The 20,197-nt window shown below is 35.1% G+C and overlaps 1 protein-coding gene across 7 annotated transcripts; it reads right to left on the bottom strand.

The window, feature by feature from the left end:
• LOC109725646 (isoleucine--tRNA ligase, chloroplastic/mitochondrial) lies at nucleotides 1,929-17,582 on the bottom strand. 7 transcript variants are annotated; one of them, XM_020254901.1, is made up of 22 exons: nucleotides 17,332-17,382; nucleotides 17,056-17,221; nucleotides 16,669-16,823; nucleotides 16,456-16,557; nucleotides 15,338-15,407; nucleotides 14,435-14,547; nucleotides 14,107-14,175; nucleotides 13,675-13,782; nucleotides 12,506-12,656; nucleotides 11,537-11,771; nucleotides 10,594-10,880; nucleotides 9,945-10,081; nucleotides 9,345-9,492; nucleotides 8,649-8,780; nucleotides 7,477-7,605; nucleotides 6,269-6,396; nucleotides 6,024-6,188; nucleotides 5,315-5,440; nucleotides 4,897-4,970; nucleotides 3,347-3,596; nucleotides 2,849-3,028; nucleotides 1,929-2,568 (listed from the first exon to the last, which is right to left on the bottom strand). In XM_020254901.1, the coding sequence occupies exons 1-22, from the start codon at nucleotides 17,365-17,367 to the stop codon at nucleotides 2,326-2,328; spliced, it is 3,204 nt and encodes a 1,067-aa protein (XP_020110490.1). In that variant the 5' UTR covers nucleotides 17,368-17,382; the 3' UTR covers nucleotides 1,929-2,325. The 7 variants fall into 7 exon arrangements, with proteins under 7 accessions (XP_020110490.1, XP_020110492.1, XP_020110493.1 ...); XM_020254903.1 differs by having other exon boundaries at nucleotides 17,303-17,354; XM_020254906.1 differs by lacking the exons at nucleotides 1,929-2,568; nucleotides 2,849-3,028; nucleotides 4,897-4,970 and having other exon boundaries at nucleotides 3,446-3,596; nucleotides 17,332-17,582.

The raw sequence follows: 20,197 nt of genomic DNA, 5'->3' as shown, positions 1-20,197 counted from the left end.
AATATCCCGTGATATTATTTCTCTTTTTATTATTTCGTCCATTATTTTTTTTTTTTGTTAAATCAATGACAAAGTTAAAACAAAAAAACGTATTAAAATAAATATTCTATAAACCTAGATGAAGTTTTTGAAAATTTTTATATATAATTTAACGAAATGTTAACGAAGAAGCTGACAGGAAGGGAAAATAAAATAATAGAGTACTAAATTGATATTGTTTAAATCACATAGTACTAAAATGAAAAAGTGCAAAAATAAATAAAATTTAAGCACGAAAATAAATATTTACAATAAAAAAATTGCGGACGTGGGAAAGGTCCGTGTCCCATTCTTTGAAACCACAGGATAAGGTCGCGTGTACGAGCGCTACCAACCGGCCGCCACGTGTACAAACGAACGGCTGTGGGATTTTTGAGGGCCACGTGGACGTCTCGATCGCCGTCATGCGATTGTCCTTTTGATCGATCGCGACGACTCTTCTCGAGAGATCGAATATTCCCTCCCAAACTAGCGTTCACAAAACGCGCATAGACGTGTTTCTATGCGGGAGAAATTATTACAATTTATGTTTAACTCATTATATATATGTATAATAATGTATAGAATAATAATATATTCAATTACATTTAAAATGTCTTATAAATTAAATAATAATAATAATAATTTTTAAAAAAAATGTTGATTTTTTAAAATTATTTGAGGATCTTGATACAGACTCTTTAGATGCCATAAAATGATGTTTATTAGATTAGATTTTAAATCTTGAGACAATAATCATTAAACATTATGCAAAAATGCATGAAATATATGTATACACTGTATATTATAAAACAAAAACTTTCGAGCCATTTTACTATGTTATTTATACACTGAAACCCTTACGTTATCAATACAGTACGTTAGTACTCTGTCTTTTTAAGCAGTATTAACAGTATTTACTTTTAAAAAAAGACATATAAAATACATGGAATCTGGTCGTATTAAATGGATACTGATCAAATTCGATGAATATAAGGTAATAATCAACATCAGAGTGAATGTGGTTGAGGAGTAGTAGGCTAGGTTGAGGCACTAATAACCCCACATCCAAAATTTCTAACAACAGAGAGGTCCCATTCTTATTTGTAGCATCTCTTGTTACAGAACCATGTGGTGGTCTCTCACTCCCTCCTCCTTTCATTCTCAATCTCATCATGGAGAGGGTCTTTGTCTCTCTACATTTTAAAGGATGGAGATTCATGCAATGTCTCATACCATACATGTGGCATTCCATATACAAGCCACATCATCTCTCTCTCTCTCTCTCTCTCTCTCTCTCTCTCTTCCTGTAGGCATAGATGGTGAGATAAGGATTAGGGTTAGGTTTCAGTAGTGGCTAAACCTCCCAACCACTAGAAGGGGTGCCAATCATACCAGCAGGTCAGATTCGGGACGAATTTTTAAAGATCGAATCCGTACTCGACTATTAAATCCGAAATCTGAATCCGAAATAATTATTTCTCTTTATCGATATTCAACAATTTAGATTCAGATCGTGCTTTGTGTTTAGATCTGGCGCAACCTCAATCCGTACCCGAATGCAAATCCATCAGATTTGCGTTTTTTATACTCGTATTCGAAACTATATTCATCCACGTTCAGATTCGGGTTAAGATGAAATTATGGGCATCCGCGACATCCCATTTGTGTAATTTTTCAAACCGTAAAATTTTACAGAATGATTCTTTGTGCAGTTCATTAAAAGTTTAAAACAAAAAGAATTATCTTGAGAATAAGTGGGTGGTCAACCCAAATACCTCATCGAATTGAAAAAAAAAGGTACATTTTAAGCATCTAAACGAAACTATAAAAGAAAATCTCGTACGAGGCAAATAGCTCTGTGCAAAATAAAAATTACAATCGCTATAAACTCACACAAGAAGAGAATATAATATAGAACAACCAATGAAATCCATGTCCGAGAAAAAAGTAGTACATTCACAACGAAGACACAATTCATCATATAAAATAGATTAGTGTAGCAACAAAACAAAAATGTTTTGCATGTATTACGGGTCCGTCGAACCGACGCAATCTTTAACCTTCCCTGTATCTAAAAATCAAAAAATAAGGAAACTCTAGTCACAAACAAACTGCACTTCCTTCTTTTTTTCCCCCTCTTTAGCATATGTTTTAAAGCATATCCTTGTGAATCAAATGAATATATGTATATATATATGTATAAATAGCTGCATTTTCCTGATCCCTTGGATGTGCTGATAAATATTAATGACTCCCCTTAAATCAATGCCGATAAATAAGCTCCTCTCAGACTCTTATAAATGTTTAGCACACACCTGCTGCGGCTGGAAGTGGTTGAACATCAACAACACCATAACAGCGAGCGCAGAGCGTAGGGTGGTCGACGAATGATCCGACCTGGGGCGAATAATTCCAACACCTTTCGCATTTCGCACCGTCGGCATGAGTCACGCCGACCCAGACTTCGCTTGTTCTCTGGCTTGTGTATTTACCAGTGTATGGTACAGTCGATAGAAATTCGTCGCTCAGCGAATTCACGGTCTCAACCTGAAGAGCCCATACAAAAAGAAGAAAATTCAGAAGTGAAAAAATAAATAAATAAATAAATAACAGGACAAAATGCAGGAAAACACCAATAATGTCACAACTTTCATATTGAACCATGACCACCCACTTTGAACTAATATTTTCATCATTTCGCTTCCGTTCATGTTCCACACGTGCTATATGTCGAATTATAGATTTTTGTACAGGGGTTCTCTGACTAAGTAGTCAAAAAAAAAAAAAAAGAAAAAAGAAAAAAAAAAGAATATGAAGGTAATCCAACCTGAGATGTAATAAATATGCGATGTAAAGCATCTGCATCGTTGGTGGCGGAGCACATTTCACGTAACTTGGTTAATGTGGCCCCATCCGCAGCATGGAGAATGACCTTCGCTTCTAAGCTGGATCCTATTAGCTTCCCAATTCGAGCATTCTCCAAAACTTTATTCACCTCTGATCTCAACTGTTTGATAATTGACCCAAAATCAAATACCATAGCAATACAGCAAGTTGGCAAAACAAGTGATGCATTAACAAAATACTTGACAGTAATATAGTTGATACACTATTACACAAAATGATAAGATATATCATAAATTTCTGATGACCAACAAACAGAGCAATCTCTTCGATATCTATATCTCTTTTTCATTCCATGTTCTATGTAGGGTATCTCTCGTCCTTTTCCAGATCAAAACTCCCAACATCTCATTATTAATTTCCTTTTTCACATTTTTGTCCTGCAATGCATTAGCGAATCGTACGTAAAAGGTTTACATACCTCAAGTATTGTATTCCAAAAATCGACATCATCAGCTTCCATTGCAAGCCAATCTCCTTTCAAGCTTGGCCATTTTAGCTCAAAAACAAACTTAGGGACCAAACCATCTTCCATGACATATTCAAAAGGGAGATTTTGCCATACATCCTCCGCCATGTGTGGCAAAATGGGAGCGATAACTCTGACGATCGAGAGAAGATGTGCTGCTAGAACTGTTTGGCAACTTCTTCTTGTAAAACTAACTGTACCCCTGAAAAGTCATCAGTACACATGAATTAGGACATGCCACCACCATGCAATACTAAATTGAAAAACTGGTAGAAGTGTACGCGGACTATCCAACAATATCTCATTTTTAAATATATCCTTCACACACACACACGTGGAGCAAGAATACTATTGATAGTATGATAATAGTGTTTACTATCAATTTTTTGACCATTGGATGCCTAGGTTTTAGTGGGGGTTGGTGGAATAGTAATAATCCAAAGGTGAAAAAGTTGATAACAAACACTATTCATATACTATCAATATTATACTAGGTGAACTCTATACACATACACACATTCATATAATATAAACATATATAGAGAGAGAGAGAGAGAGAGTTGGGCTGGAATACTCTTAATATTATCCAGCTATGGATACTATCCAGTTTTTAACCCTTAGGTTAAAAGTTGTAGGGTTGGGATGATAGTGGTCTCCTAGGATTTAGTGATAATCCCCATAGGGTTTACTAGGTGATTGGTAGAATAGCATGATCTAAGGGATGGAATTGATCAAAGTGTAGATTTAATGGCTAAAAACTGGATAGCATCACATGCTTGGTATTACTAATAGTATCCTAGACGGACAGAGAGTCTGGCTACTATGCTATCAATAGCACCATACATTTGGTGCTACCAAGTTTTTCGCTGTTAGATCTACCCCTTTGACTATTTCTGCCCGTTATATACTTATATCAGATTATTCAACCAATCACCTACTCAACCTTAGGAGACCACTATCGTCCCAACCACACATCCCTTCATCCAAGGGTCAAAAACTTAATAGCACCAATAACTTAGTGCTATTAATAGTATATAATAGTAGCCTAGTTATATATATATATATACACACACACACCAGCTTAGCATATACAGTTATGATTTTAAGTTCTTTCTCTCAGTTGGATGTCGGACTCTATTAACATTAACTACCTGATTAGCTAGGAACCTGCAGTTCCATCATCTAGAAATGGGTGGGGGGATTTTAATTCTTTTGGGGGGTGTGTGTGTGTGCGGGTGCCTAGTTCAATGAAAGATCTCTTTGGTGAAGACATGCAGAACGTGAAATTATTTTCCTTCTATTAGCTTTCTTAATCACAAGGTTACTAGAATTTCAACATGTATCAGTCTATGAATTGTAATGAGTGGAAAATAAAAAGGACCCACCAACTAGATATTTCAGGGATGATTAATGAAATATCAAGATATTTCTGACGGGAAGAAAGAATTAACAAAAAGGAAAGTACGTGGCAAATGTATACAGGGAAATGGGTGAAAGCATACCCAACATAAAGGCGATCTTTGGCAACATCGAAGTAAAAATTTGATAGATCAACAACGGCGAATCGTTGTATCATCTGGCCAAAAAAAAAAGTAATAAATACAAATGATACGAGACATCACCGTCTAGTCATCTAGTAAACCTTCCTACAACCAATTATTAAAATCTTAAAAGTAACTTTACTTCTAAGACACACTATCAAAACGATAATATATTTCTCTACTAAACATTGATTCAAACTGCGAGGTCCACTGATAAAGCAGACGAATTTATGGACTTTTGATTGGAATACAAAATTGAAATACCTGTTCACTGCTACTAGAATAAACATAATATGCATCAACAAACTTTACTGTATCTTAGAAAATAATAACTTGGGAATAAGTGGGAACTTTCCCTGATTCAGATAATTCAAGATACCTGGAATATTTTGTAGAATTGATAATTTTCATAACTGTCCTTTATGGAGTTCACAACATTTTCAAGTTGGAACAGTGCATATTTGTCAATCTTGGGAAGATCCTTGTATAGAAGTGCATATTCTGGCTACAGTAAGAAGATAAGAGGAATAATTAGAAACAGATTACAATGTAAGAAGATGCAAACAAAGGTTCTCTTAAAATATGTAGACAAGATCAAAGAGCTACACAGGCAACTAAGAACCTCAAATCTAACATAATAGGTTAGACCGACATTGAAAACTTGGCTATAACTTCCAGACTTGCCATAGAAAGCATAATAATAAAAAAAATATCCCTTCTAATAAGAACATAAAAAACTAACAAAGTGCTATTTAAAAATTGATACGTTACTCCATACATCAGTATCCGTCAAAAACTATAATTTGATGTTGGCAGCTGAAGTTTCTTCCATCAATAGAAGGGAATTGAAGCAAATAGATATAGGGATACAACGGTCAATTTCACAAGTTTCCGCAAATCTTCCTAGCATTCTATCAACTGGAAAAGTAGGGAAGGGGCATACATATGCGAATAAGAGCTACTAAAAGGGAGTGGAGGAAATTTCACCTTTATATGGGTGCAGGAACAACTACATGTGTTTTGGGGGCATATATATAAAATGAAGCTGGTAAAGACAAAAGAAAACATCATAGACAAGCTAAACATACTTTCCAGTCATGTAGATTTGACAGAAGAAAGCGCAAAGTTCCTCGCAGTTTTCTATACATGTCAGACATCTGGCGAAGGACTTGTGGGCCAATCAAAACATCACCAGAATAATCAACACTAGAAACCCAAAGACGGAGGACATCAGCACCATAACCAGGCTCATCCTGCAGTAGCAACAATACCATTTTAAGTCACAAGTTAGAGGTGAAAGTAACTCTTGAAATTATTTTTCTTTAAGACATACCTTGGTATTTTTCCCCCCATTTATTACAATGTCTGGATCAACAACATTACCAAGAGACTTGCTCATTTTCAAACCCTTCTCGTCAAGTACAAACCCATGTGTTATAACACTTGAATATGGAGCCTTCCCTGAAAAGAACAAGGATTAATCATGAGTAACCCATTGGATTTGCGAGGGACCAAATCAGAAACAGAAAGGCTATGACTCTTAATTACATGAATAACATAGCAATTAACAACATCAATGGCAGCGCAGGATATATATATATTTGAAAGCGTCACCAGCCAATATGTCTAAGTTATCCTTACGGGCTACATGATGCATTTAGGGTACCCTTAGATTGCATCAAAGAACTCATATCGTGTTTAACAATCAAGATATTGACTATTCATTAGAGCAATTACACACCACATGCACTTAAAAATCCAGTAAAAAGGCAGTCAGGCAAAAGCATGGGCTTTGAAAAGCATGAAATAAAAATGTATATTATAGTTAGATAAATGTAAATCAAAGATCTTTCAGATATCTATTTAAGAAAATGTTTTATCATCTACATAGTTTTGCAAAAGTTCTGCATTGCATTACATGTAGTTTCCTCGGCAGAGAATATTGGAGTCATTTTTTACTTCGTAAACTACTGCTGCGACAGCATGATACTAAGCAACATAAAAAATTCATAATGAAAAACTCAAGGATGGTAAAAACACTCTAATACAAATAATAGCAAAGTTGAAAAAGGAACTCCAGAAGATAAAGGTGCCAATCTAGAATGTTAAGAGCTAGATATCCTGCTGCTAAAACTGGTCGTGCGGAGTACACATGCAATCATTATGCTATCTAATAACTGATAACCAACCAATATCTAAAAGTTCAATCAGTGTTACATGCAACTATGTCTACATGCAAGGATTACCATAAAACTAAGGAGAATAATGACGGTCAACGACCATATTTTCATTAGAAAATATCTAACCAAGACAAGATTGCATGTAGAGTACTTCCCAAAGGAGAAAGAACATTAAATTACTATACAGAATAAGTTGTGCGAAACTATGGTGAAAAAATTTTGTTCATAAAACAGAGAAGTGACTATAAATGTATGCAACAGAGATTGGTCGACAAACAGCCACAAAGTGGCAGTATATGAAAGGCGCTCTCATTGAGGTTCATAAGTTAATATTTGTGACAAAATCTCACAGATAACTTACCTGTTGTAGCAATACTGGTCAGTAAAGAGCTTTGGAACCATCCACGATGTTGATCTGTACCTTCAAGGTATATATCTGCTGGAAAACTAAGGCCTTCATTTTTAGTCAAGACTGCTGCCCATGATGACCCTGCAAAAAGGAAATTAAAATATAAAGATGGCAGCCTGACGCTATTAATGTGAAAAATGACTACGTTAATAATTGCAACTTCTTGATTAGAATAGAAAACAGAATTAATGCCCATAGACAAGCCTTAACACACACTTAAATTGCCAAAGAGCTGTAACACAAACATTCAAAAGATGTAAATGAAAAGACGCAAAAATCAAAACTTAGTTTGTAAGTTACAACATGGCAATTTTTACAAAAAATGAGAAAGAAAGGGAGTTTCAAAAGAAAACTAATTGTATAGCTATACCGACATTGTGCAAAAATAGGAATAAATTGATGGTTCAACCAATTGTTCCTTTTCATTCATCAAATCATATTGTCCTCCAATTTGGGCATCTGTCTGACAAATTTTGTATTTAAGAAATATGGGAGTTTCAACTTGGATTGAAACAAAAAGATTTAAAGATAAATACAGCACTTTAGACCCTCTTGTTTCATCATCCCCGAGAGCACCTTCAAAGACCATCTTTTACAAGATGAGAATAACCAAATTTCTTGCATTTATCAACAGAAATGTCAAACATATATAAAAGTATAGTACCTCAATTCCAATTTAATCCAAACAGAAGCTTCAAGGTAACGAGTCATCTTGGCTACCAGAATTATTCTAGTTAATAATGTATCAAAGAGTTTGCAGAATGCCGTCATAGGCAGGAAAAGTACCTAAGTTAGAAAGCAAAATTAATTGTTCAAAAAAGTATGTACATCTATGAAATGACTGGCCGAAAAACAATATATAAAGACCATGTGAAAATTTAACTAGCTAACCGTAAAGTGTCAGCTCTTAGTTAGCTGCTACCACAGCAGCAACAATCAGAAGATACAGCACATCACCAATCAAATTAAATAAAAATGCAACTTGACGGATCAAGATTAAGAAACAACAAATCAATTGAATTTTCAAAATCCATCAAGAATGACTTCTATTATAAAATAGAAAAAGAGAAGATCTTCAGTCCCACTTGTGAAGAATGTAATGATTTATAGAGATAATAACTTACCCGAGTCAAACCAAACATCCATTGTATCAGTTCCCTTCTGATAGTCAGAGGCTACGTCATGATATTTTTGAGGAAGAAGTTCCTCAGTTGGCAAGTACCACCATGCATCAGTACCCTTATCTGCTACTATATCTGCACATGGGAGAAAACAGTCCTAGGATAAGAAATTTACAAGATTTTCAAAGCCAACCTAAGTTTGTAAGTAATGTTTCCAATATGACTCAAACCAACAGAAAAATTTAGCGAGGGATTGATATGTAGTGACGTCTAAAAGGTCCATTAGACGATTAGATAAGAATGATAATTAATCTATTTTCAAAGCCAAGAAGTTTCTCAGCAAATGATAAGAAACTAAGGTTCGTGAAGTAAAAAAGCATCTTGAGATTCTTTAGAATAATATTCAAGTTGGCAAGGTACTATAAGCAACTGCTACCAGTAGGATACCACTACAGCTGCTTGAATCAAATTTGTTTGTTGACATAATAAAACTAGGAAAATTAACTTTCTTGATTAATATTCATTAGAACATGGCCATGATAACAAGCAGAGTCACTAAAATAAACTAACATAGCTTTATAAAATTAATTTGCTCAATATAAGAATATTGTTTCAGCACGTGTACAAAGCTGGAGTAATTAATTAGCGAATGGATTTGAAAAAACTTAATTTTCATACTATTCACTAATGAGCACTTACTCCTGATGTGTTCAATAGTTTCTTCAGTCATCAATGGTTCCTTTGTATGCACATGATAAAAAACTGGAATAGGAACCCCCCAAGTTCTCTGCCGTGAAATACACCAATCTGAACGGCTACAAGTCATAGCAATGATTCTGTTCTCTGCCTGGACACAAGTTATTGTATCATCAAGCTAAAATAATATTCATGATTAATACAGCAATCAAAAGATAAAAGGACTTGATTTCCTAATCTGTTAACGTTCACAATATTTCCAATCAACAATTTTGTTTTTCTTCTTTCCATGAAGAGTCTCATATTTTGTGGAATTTGCAACAATGAGCGTAAAATAGGATCATGGACTAACCATAATATTGTTTGCTGTTCAGGCATTATTCTAATGATAACCACAATCTAGAACTTGAAATTAAGCTCATCTAATCATCGAAGGGCGAAGAAAAAATTTAAAGCAGCCAAGCTTTTATGATAAGAATGGTACAGACTAGCTCAAGGATATTACAAAAAGGATGGATTGCCCTAGGAAAATATTCATTCAATTGGCATCTGACTAGAGAGACAGAAGGGGGGGGTGGGGCGGGCGAAGAAGTAAAGCAGCACCTGCGGAGGAATCCAATTCACTTTTCCAATTGCATCCATAGCAGCTTGTCGGAAACCATCCACCGATGCAAACCATTGTTCAGTGGCTCTAAAGATTGTAGGCTTCTTAGTTCTCCAATCATAAGGGTACTTATGCTCTGCAATAAAGGCATAAAGTTTAAAACTAAGCCACACAACTGATTATATGACTAAATGCAAAACTAAGCCAAACCTGATAAGATAATTTAGTAGGATTTATTTGGTTTTCTGTATGTTTCGGATTCAAAAACATCAGTTCCATTTATCAGCGTCAGCATCGTGTTTCACACATTTATAAAATGCATATATTATAAAAAATGATATAACAATGCAGTTACAGTGGTAAATCACAGAAATATGTTCCAAATGGATAAATGTTAATATACATTGACTGAAGTGACCAAACTTAGAAAGGAAACCATAACCAAATGGTTAACCAGAGCCAAACCAAAGTAGATTAGGTTTAGATATGTTTGGTTCATTTTCCTCTGGTTTTGTTTGATTCTCAAAATGTTTAAACTGAAAATTCTGGTTTGGTAAGAAAAATCCTCAAAACAAACAAAACCAAATGGTGTTAGCCTATAAAAAATTAGCAAGAGAGTAATTGTATCCTAATTAGGTAACAACTTACTATATGGCTCTTCAACAAGCAGCGAAAGGTGCTTGTCCAGATGATCAACAACAGCAGAATTACCAGCTCCTAGAACATCCAAACCACTAAATTTTCTAGCTTCTTCAGTAAACTTCCCTTCATCATCAACAGGAGAAATTATAGGTAAACCATATTTCAACCCAGTTACATAGTCTTCTTGACCATGGCCAGGTGCAGTATGAACAAGCCCTGTTCCGGATTCAGTTGTTATGTAATCTCCCCCCAGGACAACAGGGCATTCGTTGCCGTTCACCGGATGAGTATACCTGATATCTTTCTTTGTTAGAATAAGTAAGCTCTATAGCTTGGACAAGCAGCTAGAGTTGATGATAGAGATATTTATGTATAAAACCTTGCAGAATTATTCACTTGCATTGTATTCCCAGCAAAATCTGATATATATATACACTTCAACGTTGCTCGTTTTGATTTCAGTAACATTCATCAGTTAAATTACAGAATCAATTAAGCAATGATTTTGCTCAATCTGACAGTTCTGCTCGGATTTTAGCTGGCAAACGACCAGTTTCATTAATAGCGAGCTGATAGCAAACTGAGCCGTTAAATTTAACAGAATCCCACAATTCAACTAATAAGAATAACTCCAAGCAAACTACCAAAGTCAAAGGCGTGAATAGAAAACAAAAAAGTTGAGGTGTCCATTTCAAAAGGTCTATAAGATGTTAGCAAAAAGATTTTCTAATTAACAACAACTACTCCCAAAAAATTGATAGCACCATAACTGAAAATAAGGGCTTTTTTTCATAAGAAACTGTATTTTAAAGGGGTATATGGAAAAATCAGATTTTACAGTGGTGTATATGTTAATATATAGCATTTGCAGAGATATATGGATGCAGAAACCCATAACAAAAATGTAGCAATATGTCTAACTAAGGAACCTTTCTTATAAATGCACAACCTGCAATTCTCCAAAGCTGATCCAGGGAAAGTTTTTCTGATGGAAAGTTTCACACCCCATTTAGATTCAAGTCTCGATACAAGCTCTGATGCCACTATGACAAATAGCTTATTCTCACCAACTTTCAAAGCATTGCCACGCTTTATCTGTTTCCCTCCAGATGTTGCTAATGTGTCCTCCACACTTGCATGCAATTCAGCGACAACATATTCAAGTCCAGAATTTACTGCAACAGCTGGAAATATAAAAGCAAAAAATCATACTTCAATTCAAGATTCTTGCTGGCATCTCCATAACTGTTAGTTATATTATGATGGCAGTCTAGAAGATAGAAAATTGTACTATTTCTAATTTCTAAATCTTAAAAATACTAATTTGTAAGAATGGTGCCTCAAACTAATGCTGAGGGAACTTATCTGTTTTTGAGCTATATGACAAATTCTGAACTTAGATAGATTTCAGTGAAAATAGTCAAAATACCATACATATTAGTTTGGTTACTCTTATTGTTGTCAAAAAACCAACGCACAAATGGATAATGATGGGAAATACTGATTGACAGGTTAATCCAAAAGCATATACCAAGAGGTAAAAGAAGCTCAGTTGATTTATGCTTCTGATTAGGGCACCAAGAAAAGACCCTTTAATCTACAAGGGAGCACAATGGTTGTTTCCTACAATTAGTTTTCAACACTGAAATATATTTTCCGGCTTATCATAAATCATTTTGTATATGCACAGTTAAACTATTTAACAAATTGAATCATACGCCTCTACTCATAAAAAATTAAATTTGATTAGAGAGTGTGTCAGGAATCTTTCACTTGTTACTCGAGTATAATCACATAGAAACCATAACTTCGTCAAAATCCCTAGCCATTAATTTAGCGGATTGTCAACAGAAACTGTTACAACCAATCCATTTGCAAGTAACAAAGCGTTTCAAAGTACGAGTTAAGATTGTATTACCAGCATTTGCTGGGATAGTCCAAGGAGTCGTTGTCCATATGGCCAAACATATATCTGGAAAAAATTCTTCTAATAAGCCATTTGAAGCTGGTGGCGGACTAACAATCTTGAAAATAGCATATATGCTTTTAGATACGTGCCCCTCAGGATACTGAAAGAAACATATATATATGTAAGACAATAAGAAGAAAACATGTGCACCTTTGAAAGAAGAGAAAACATTAAGAAAGCAAAATAAAACTGCATATGATCACATATTATTCCATGTTTTGAATCTACATATGAGTGCGAAGAACAAGTTATCTGTTGATAACTTGTTTCTATCAATAACCAACTAACAAATGGCGCTTGAGTGAATAAAGGAGATACGCGGGTTAATTTATTCAAGCCAAGGTTTTAAGTGCCCGTCGGCACGGGCCGTATCCACCATACCTTACCGTGCCAACAAGATACCGGCACGATACAGACCCCGTGCCGATGGCACAGCTCAAAACCCTCTATTTTTAAAATTAGTAAGTAATTTTCTCAATAAAGTTCAAAAGATGTGACAAAAAGACATAATAAATAGTTAGAATATTTTGTTGCTAAAAAAAAAAAAAATATTTCATGCTATTATGTGTCGGCACACAAGAATTTTTTTGACCGGCATGCATCGGCACGGCTCTGCACGCTCCGTGCAGGCAAGTTTCCGGCACGACCCCGTGTGACGGCACTTAAATCCTTGATTCAAGCATCCAAAGAAGCTCTTAATGTAACATCCACATTACACTCTCCTACTCAAAATGAAATTGACTACTTGGACCAATACACAACCAGATCCGCCGATAATAGGATACTCCTTAGGAATCTAAGTGCATGCATCTTACAATGCGACATTGTCGAAAAATTGATTAATTTTTGGTAACTAAGAAAATTTATTCTGCCAAAATGCCATAGGTGGGAAGAACTTAAAAGGTTAATGAGCAAACAATAGCTATGTGAATTATCATAAAACCACCTTACTACTCGATGGAGCCGATAGTTAAGCAATAAGCATAATCAAGAAACCAGAATTTGCAATTAAGTCACCACAGATCCAGCGAGAGAAAGGTTGTGTTCATTGAATTTCTATAATCAATTAAGCAAATATTTACACATTGAAAATATCTAATAAGAACTCTTTAGCTTACCTCTAGCTCAGCCTCTGCGAGTGCTGTACGTGAAGATGGACTCCAATGGACAGGTTTTCTACCTCTATAGATATATCCTCTCATGGCCATCTGACCAAAAACTTCTATCTAACATAGCGGTCCAAATAACAAAGATTATAGGTTAATTGTTAGATGAAACTATGTAAAATGCAATTTACCAAAAAAAAACATTATAAAGATAAACTTTCACTAATTCAATAACCCAAAAAAGAGGGAAAAAGCTTCTCTACGAAAGCTCCACCTTCAATGAAGATGGTGGTGGCACCGGCATGTGTAGAAGCAAGAACTCAAGAGTAGTAGTATGAATATATGATATATGTGACTGTACAAACACAAAAATAATTGAGATGCTATTTACTTTTATGCATCATCAGAAGAGTTGAATGGGGAAGTTGTGAATAAAACATCAACCTGAGCAGCTTCGTATTCCGGAGCAAGAGTTAAATAAGGATTATCCCAATCTGCCCATACTCCATAACGCTGTGACATGAAGTGTTACGAGTCATTACCAATCCAGAATATAGGACTTGCAAACAGACATGTCCAGACAAGTAACCAGTAAAATGAATTAAATCTTGTTGGGCTATAGAAACAAATAATATAGTTCAAAAAAGAATTTGCCATTAAAGAATGAGAGCAATATTCTACACATTATCCAGTAAGTGAATGGCAAACTCACTGAATTTTCCATAGAGCAGTTTTCACTTATTAATAAAAATAAAAGAAAGGGATAAATGACCTTAAAGGATTTCATCTGAATGTTAACAGTCTCTTTGGCAAATTTGGCAGCTTTTTCTCTCAACTTTAATGGTGTCAGTTCCTTTCTGGCATCTTTATCAATCGACTGCAAAACTGAAGCAACACAAAGTAAGTTTTCACCTTGCTGGAAAATGAAGTTAGTGCAAGGAAGAAATTATATGAGAGCTCTATCAGAAACAAACTGTAGCTAGTAAGGCAGGTTTTGCGAAAAATGAAAATTTAATAATAAGATCCAGCATAAGAGACTTATAATATGTATACTAAATCATAGCAGATATAAGCATACTATGCACATAGCTGAGAAACATTTAACACCTAATCTGCGAATTTGTAGTAAACTGGTATCAATAAGGGACTTCCATAGAAATAAATAGCCATAGATTTCTATCGAATGTCAACAAGGACTTATCTAGCCAAAAACCATCGGGCTTTGGTGGTGGGTCTGGGAAAACTATATTGATCTTGGAGATCATTAACATCTCTAGCTGCACTGTCAGATGTGTTATACTCAATAAAAACAGCAAAAGAATAGACATATACAGGAAATCCTTATGAATACTTGCTACGAGAAAACTTTAGGCTATCAAGTTTGCAACTTTTACAAACGATTACTTCTGTCATTAAACCAAATGAACTACTTCTTAACGCATATGATAGAGATTAAGCAGTAAAGAATATGCCATGCTAGTTGACGCTAAAAGTTTCGGAAACCAATGGTTCATTTATATGTGTTCAAGCACCAAATATAACTATCTTCACCTGAAAAAAAAATATATATAGAAAAGTAGCACCATATACTATCAAATTCATTTGAAGAAGTCTGCAAGGAGGAAATGTAATAATAGCAGGCTATATATACTGTATAAATCAATGTTAGACTTACCTTTTAATTCTATCGGTAGGCCATGGCAGTCCCAACCAGGAATGAAGGAGACTTTATAATTCTGAAGAAGCTGTAGCAAAAAGAGAATTACCAGACAACTGATTAAAGAAACCATTAGAGTTCAGCTGATCAAAGAAACCATCAAAAATTTCAAATTTGACATTATTAGTCAAAATAAAAACTAGAATTCAAATGCATCAACTCACAAATTATACACCCAAATGCCTTAGAGTTAGTTTCAACAGAAAAAAAGAAATAAATTATTACAACTAGTAGAACATTTGTGTTCAAAAAAACATTTCAGCAGGCATATGATAAAATCACAACTACTATGTAAATTATGCACTGGAGAAAGGATTCTTTATTAACTACTAATCGAATTTTACTTTGTAGAAGAACTTAAAGTCAACCATTAGTGTACTCTTAACTATAATTTGAAACCAACGAAGTGCTTAAGACATTAGCAAATGGTGAATCACAGTTCATTTGTTCTAGCAGAGTACTAATCATGAGTTTAAAGTTTCATCAAGTACAATTATATCCATCAGGTATAATTCAAAATACAAACAATTCAATGTGCAGCAAAATAAAATAAAATAAAAAGATGCCAGTAAAGAAAAATAGAAGCATCCAAAAGACAATCTATTATATAAATATCAATCCCAACTCCAAAAATATGTCAATCAATCAAATATAAAGGTTAATTAAAAACAAGAAACCCTAAGCCCTTGTGCTTGTCATGTGCTAACCAGAACATACCATGCCAAAACTTTGTGAAGCCATGCCTTTGCCTGGGTTTTGTTTTCTGATTTCTTTCAGAAAAAATCAATTAAGTTTCTTAATGCGTTTCTATGTAACCTATGACCTCCTTTGATAAAGTAGCTCATAATTAGTAGGTTTGAACGATTTGCCTATTAATTGTCACTAATTTTGACAAATCTTATTCTACGTACTTCGATCTCGCAAAATTTAGTCCAATTTTAATCAAATTCAACATTCAAAGCATCATAACAGAAACAGTCCTATGACAACATTGGATAGGAATACCATGCTGCTGAGTGAGCTAGGCATTCTTTGGCATTTAAAGTATAAAGGGACGCTCTGAAAGTAAATAGTACCTTGTAGCGGTTTATAATATCCTTTAGGATTTTATTCAGGGCATGCCCCATGTGTAGATTACCATTGGCATAAGGTGGGCCATCATGAAGAACAAAACTCCCCTGTCCAAGAAATAACACAGAACTTACAATCAGCAAACTAGTACCAATGTCTCCTACCAAAAATAATCAATGCTAACAACTTATTCTTTGAAATGAATTAGCGCAACCCACCCCGGTGTTCTTCTCCACCACCCTCTTCAACACCTGGTTTTCCTCCCACAGCTTCTGAATCTCCGGCTCTCTCACCACCGAATTCGCCCTCAATCCGAACGTCGTCTTAGGAAGATCCACAGTATGCTTATACTTTCCCTCTTCTTGCTTCCCACCTTGCAATTTCCCATAACCAAGTATATAACAATGAATAGAATTTAAAAAAAAAAAAAAAAAACACTACTTTTCTACTCAAAATCAAAATTTTCAACCTGGGTCGAATTGGTTCTCCTCAAAATCACCCAAATATCAACCAAAGAGCCCAAAATTCTACTCAAAATCACATTTTGCGCAATGGGTGGACACCAAATTGGCCACGGAATCAGACGATACTACAAGTGAAATTACCTTCCGCGGCCTTCTTCGCGGCCATAACGGGCCCCCGCGCCCGGCGCTTCGAACTCGAGCCGAGACCACCACCTTCGTCAACACCAGTAGACAAGTGTCGGCGGAGAAGTACCGATCCGAGAGGGGTAGCTCTTCTTATGTGGAAAGGACCCCTCCGTGAGAACACCTACAACAATCGGTCCCTAAGATCGGAAGATCCTTCTCCTCACTGGGGTTAGAAATCGAGAGAGAGATAGAGAGAGAGTACGAGGCAAGAGGAGGCGAGCTTGGATTCACCGGGAGCGAGGAGGCTCGAGGGGGCGCCATCGCCATGGACAATGGGAGCTTCTTCTTATAGGGGGAGGGGATTAGGATTTAGGAGGAGGAGGGATAAGGGGGAGAAACGAGCGACGAGAGAGAAAGAGGGGGTTTTTGAATTTTGCTCGCGTGCTCCGCGAGAACAGCATAGTGTTGCCGAATACACGAGAACTCGTCGCCGACCTTCTCGTTTTTCTGTAAGAATAGCCGTCTTTAATGGCGATTGTGTTCGGGGTCGAACTCGGTGGCGAAACCCCAATTCATGCCGACTTCAAGGATTATCTGGTGACATACGATTTATTTGATTTATTTAAACGTTTCTTGCAATCCAAATCTCATTTTTCATCTGATGAAGCAGAAACAAACCCAGTTTAGAGGCTAAAGGCTTTGAATTTCTGTATTTGCGTTTCTAAAATTAGAGTTCGAGCCTTCCACTTCTCAGATAAAATATTTAGTATTAATTCTACATGAGCTTTACGAGATTATCCACGTTGGAGTCACAACTCAAATTTCTATTATTTTTATGAGGAACTAATGATGAGACCAGCTAATTCAGCTGCTAAATAATAATATGACAATAGTTGCTAGCCATTTAAACTGTTATATTATCTCAAAACTATTATTATTCGACCATTACGTCACCACAAAATGACAATTTGATAACTAAATTAGCAGTCAAATCATCCCCAAGAAAAAAAATTAATATTCATGTAATCTCCAGAAGATGATGTGACACGAACTATTTCTTGATTTTTTTTATTAAATTATAAGGAGCTTAACGAAGTTACTTGATTGAAACAAATTAAAGTTTGGAAACTTAAATGAAACTTTCCTTTAAGTTGGTTGAGCTACTGTGTAATTTGTCCAACACAGAATCAAAATATGTCATTTAGATGAAGTTGTTGTGTTTTATATAGAGGTTCTAGTTATATATAAGGAAATGTTTCATTTTTAAAAAGAACATGATTAATTTCATTGTATCAAATGGCACAAAGGCAACAAATATTTAGTCTTGAGTTATGATAGTTCCTACTGAAACTTTTTGAGACTTTAGGGTGTGTTTGTTTCGCAAGGTCGCAAGAAGCTGGATGTCGCGAGCTCTGACCGTACATCCGATCTCAACTTTGTCTATGTATGGGGCGGAATTGCAACCTCGCGCCGTACACAAAGTCAGAGCCGATTCTGACAACCCGAAAACCTTCAACTGCTCCCTGCATCTAATCTCTGACTTCGCCGGTCGCCTCCAAATGCCCGCGCTTGCAGATTGACGAGTCAGGCAACTTCCAAGCCTGAGATCAGGCGAAACAAACACGCCCTTGGTCATTAACATAGTACATGACTTATGCTTTGGGCAAATATTCTCAAATTTCGGCAAATCATTCTCTTGTGAATTTAACTTTTTTTGTTCATTACTTCATTGAGGGGGTGATTCACAGAAAGAAACTAGCTAGCAGTAATTCACCGAAAGAAGCAGAGTGCAGAAAATCCACCTAGTACTACTACACCAGAAAAAAAAAAAGAAAAAAAGAAAAAAAAGAGAGAGATTTTCGGGTAATTGGCTCTGCAAAAATTTACTCGCGGCGATTCATGTGAGAATTATCTGTGACAGATGTGTAGTACTTAATGCAAATTTATCTAATTTCAAAATCCGATTAGCATGGTTATGAATTAATGTAGTGGAAAATCATATACTTGTGACAGAATCAAGCTCGGTAATCGATATGTTCATTGAGACACTCTACCGTCGAAGTTTATATTTTTATCCTACTTAGTTTTAGTAACCAAGGATGATTATTTCTAACTATTCAAGACAAAATGTTGAAATTATTCAAGATAATGTGCACATATTTAACAAAGAATACATATTACACAACTGAGAAAATTGATTCAGCAACAGAATATATCATCATAAAGTCGAATCGAGAAAAAAAATTCACGTAGCCGATCCAATTATACATTAGAGAAATGATTCGGTACTTTTTTAAAAAAAAATAAAAAAGATCTTAACCGTTGATTAATAGAGAGTAAAAATGTAACTTTAATACTTAGCAGGTAAAAGGATTATTTTATTCAAGGTTAGTTTGGTAATTAAATAATACAATATTTAAAGAAACTTTTAATTGAGGTCCTAAATTTATGCATTAATTAGTACTAATTTAGAAAATTAATTGATTAACCAAATTTATGAAATTATTAGGCATTAATTTAGGAATCTACTTTAAATGTTTTAGTGTTTCTCAAATTATGCTTTAATTTAGTGTTTCTCAAAGCAGTACTGTACCCTAATGCTAATCCTATGGAAAGAAAGATCTATTCAAATCGAATAAACCAAACTAATCTGATCGAATTTTTTCGATCCAATTCGCTTGGTTTTGTTTCTAATTTGACTCGGTTCTGTTTTTTAAGATGAAGACCCTAAAAAGTGAACCAAACTAACCGTTGCTCACACATACTATTCAGAACGTAAACAATACTATACGTGCCCTCGAGGAAAGCCTACAGAAAAGAAAATGCTTTTGTTTTTTTCTTTTTGGTTGCAACTTTGAATAAGTGAGTGGTTTGGGCAACAAAGATCTTATAAAGATTTGTTATCTAACCAACTCATTCTTACCTCATATACATATAAACAATTTGACTTCTTATGAAGATTGGTGGAGGTCAAACAGGAGACTTGAGCTGTACTTTTGAAATGATTTTTTCTTCTTTCATAATCAAATATTTATAAGGTTGAATTTAGACGGGCGAAAGCCATTGTAAGGGAAAATTGAGTGGACGTTGGCTCGTCTGTTGCAATTGAATTGATTTTAGTTAAAAATAAGGAAAAAATTGATATGTCCTTTTATTA

Source organism: Ananas comosus, linkage group 20 (genome assembly GCF_001540865.1).
Source record: "Ananas comosus cultivar F153 linkage group 20, ASM154086v1, whole genome shotgun sequence".
NCBI classification, from domain to species: Eukaryota; Viridiplantae; Streptophyta; class Magnoliopsida; order Poales; family Bromeliaceae; genus Ananas; species Ananas comosus.
This window is presented reverse-complemented; position numbering and strand designations above follow the sequence as displayed.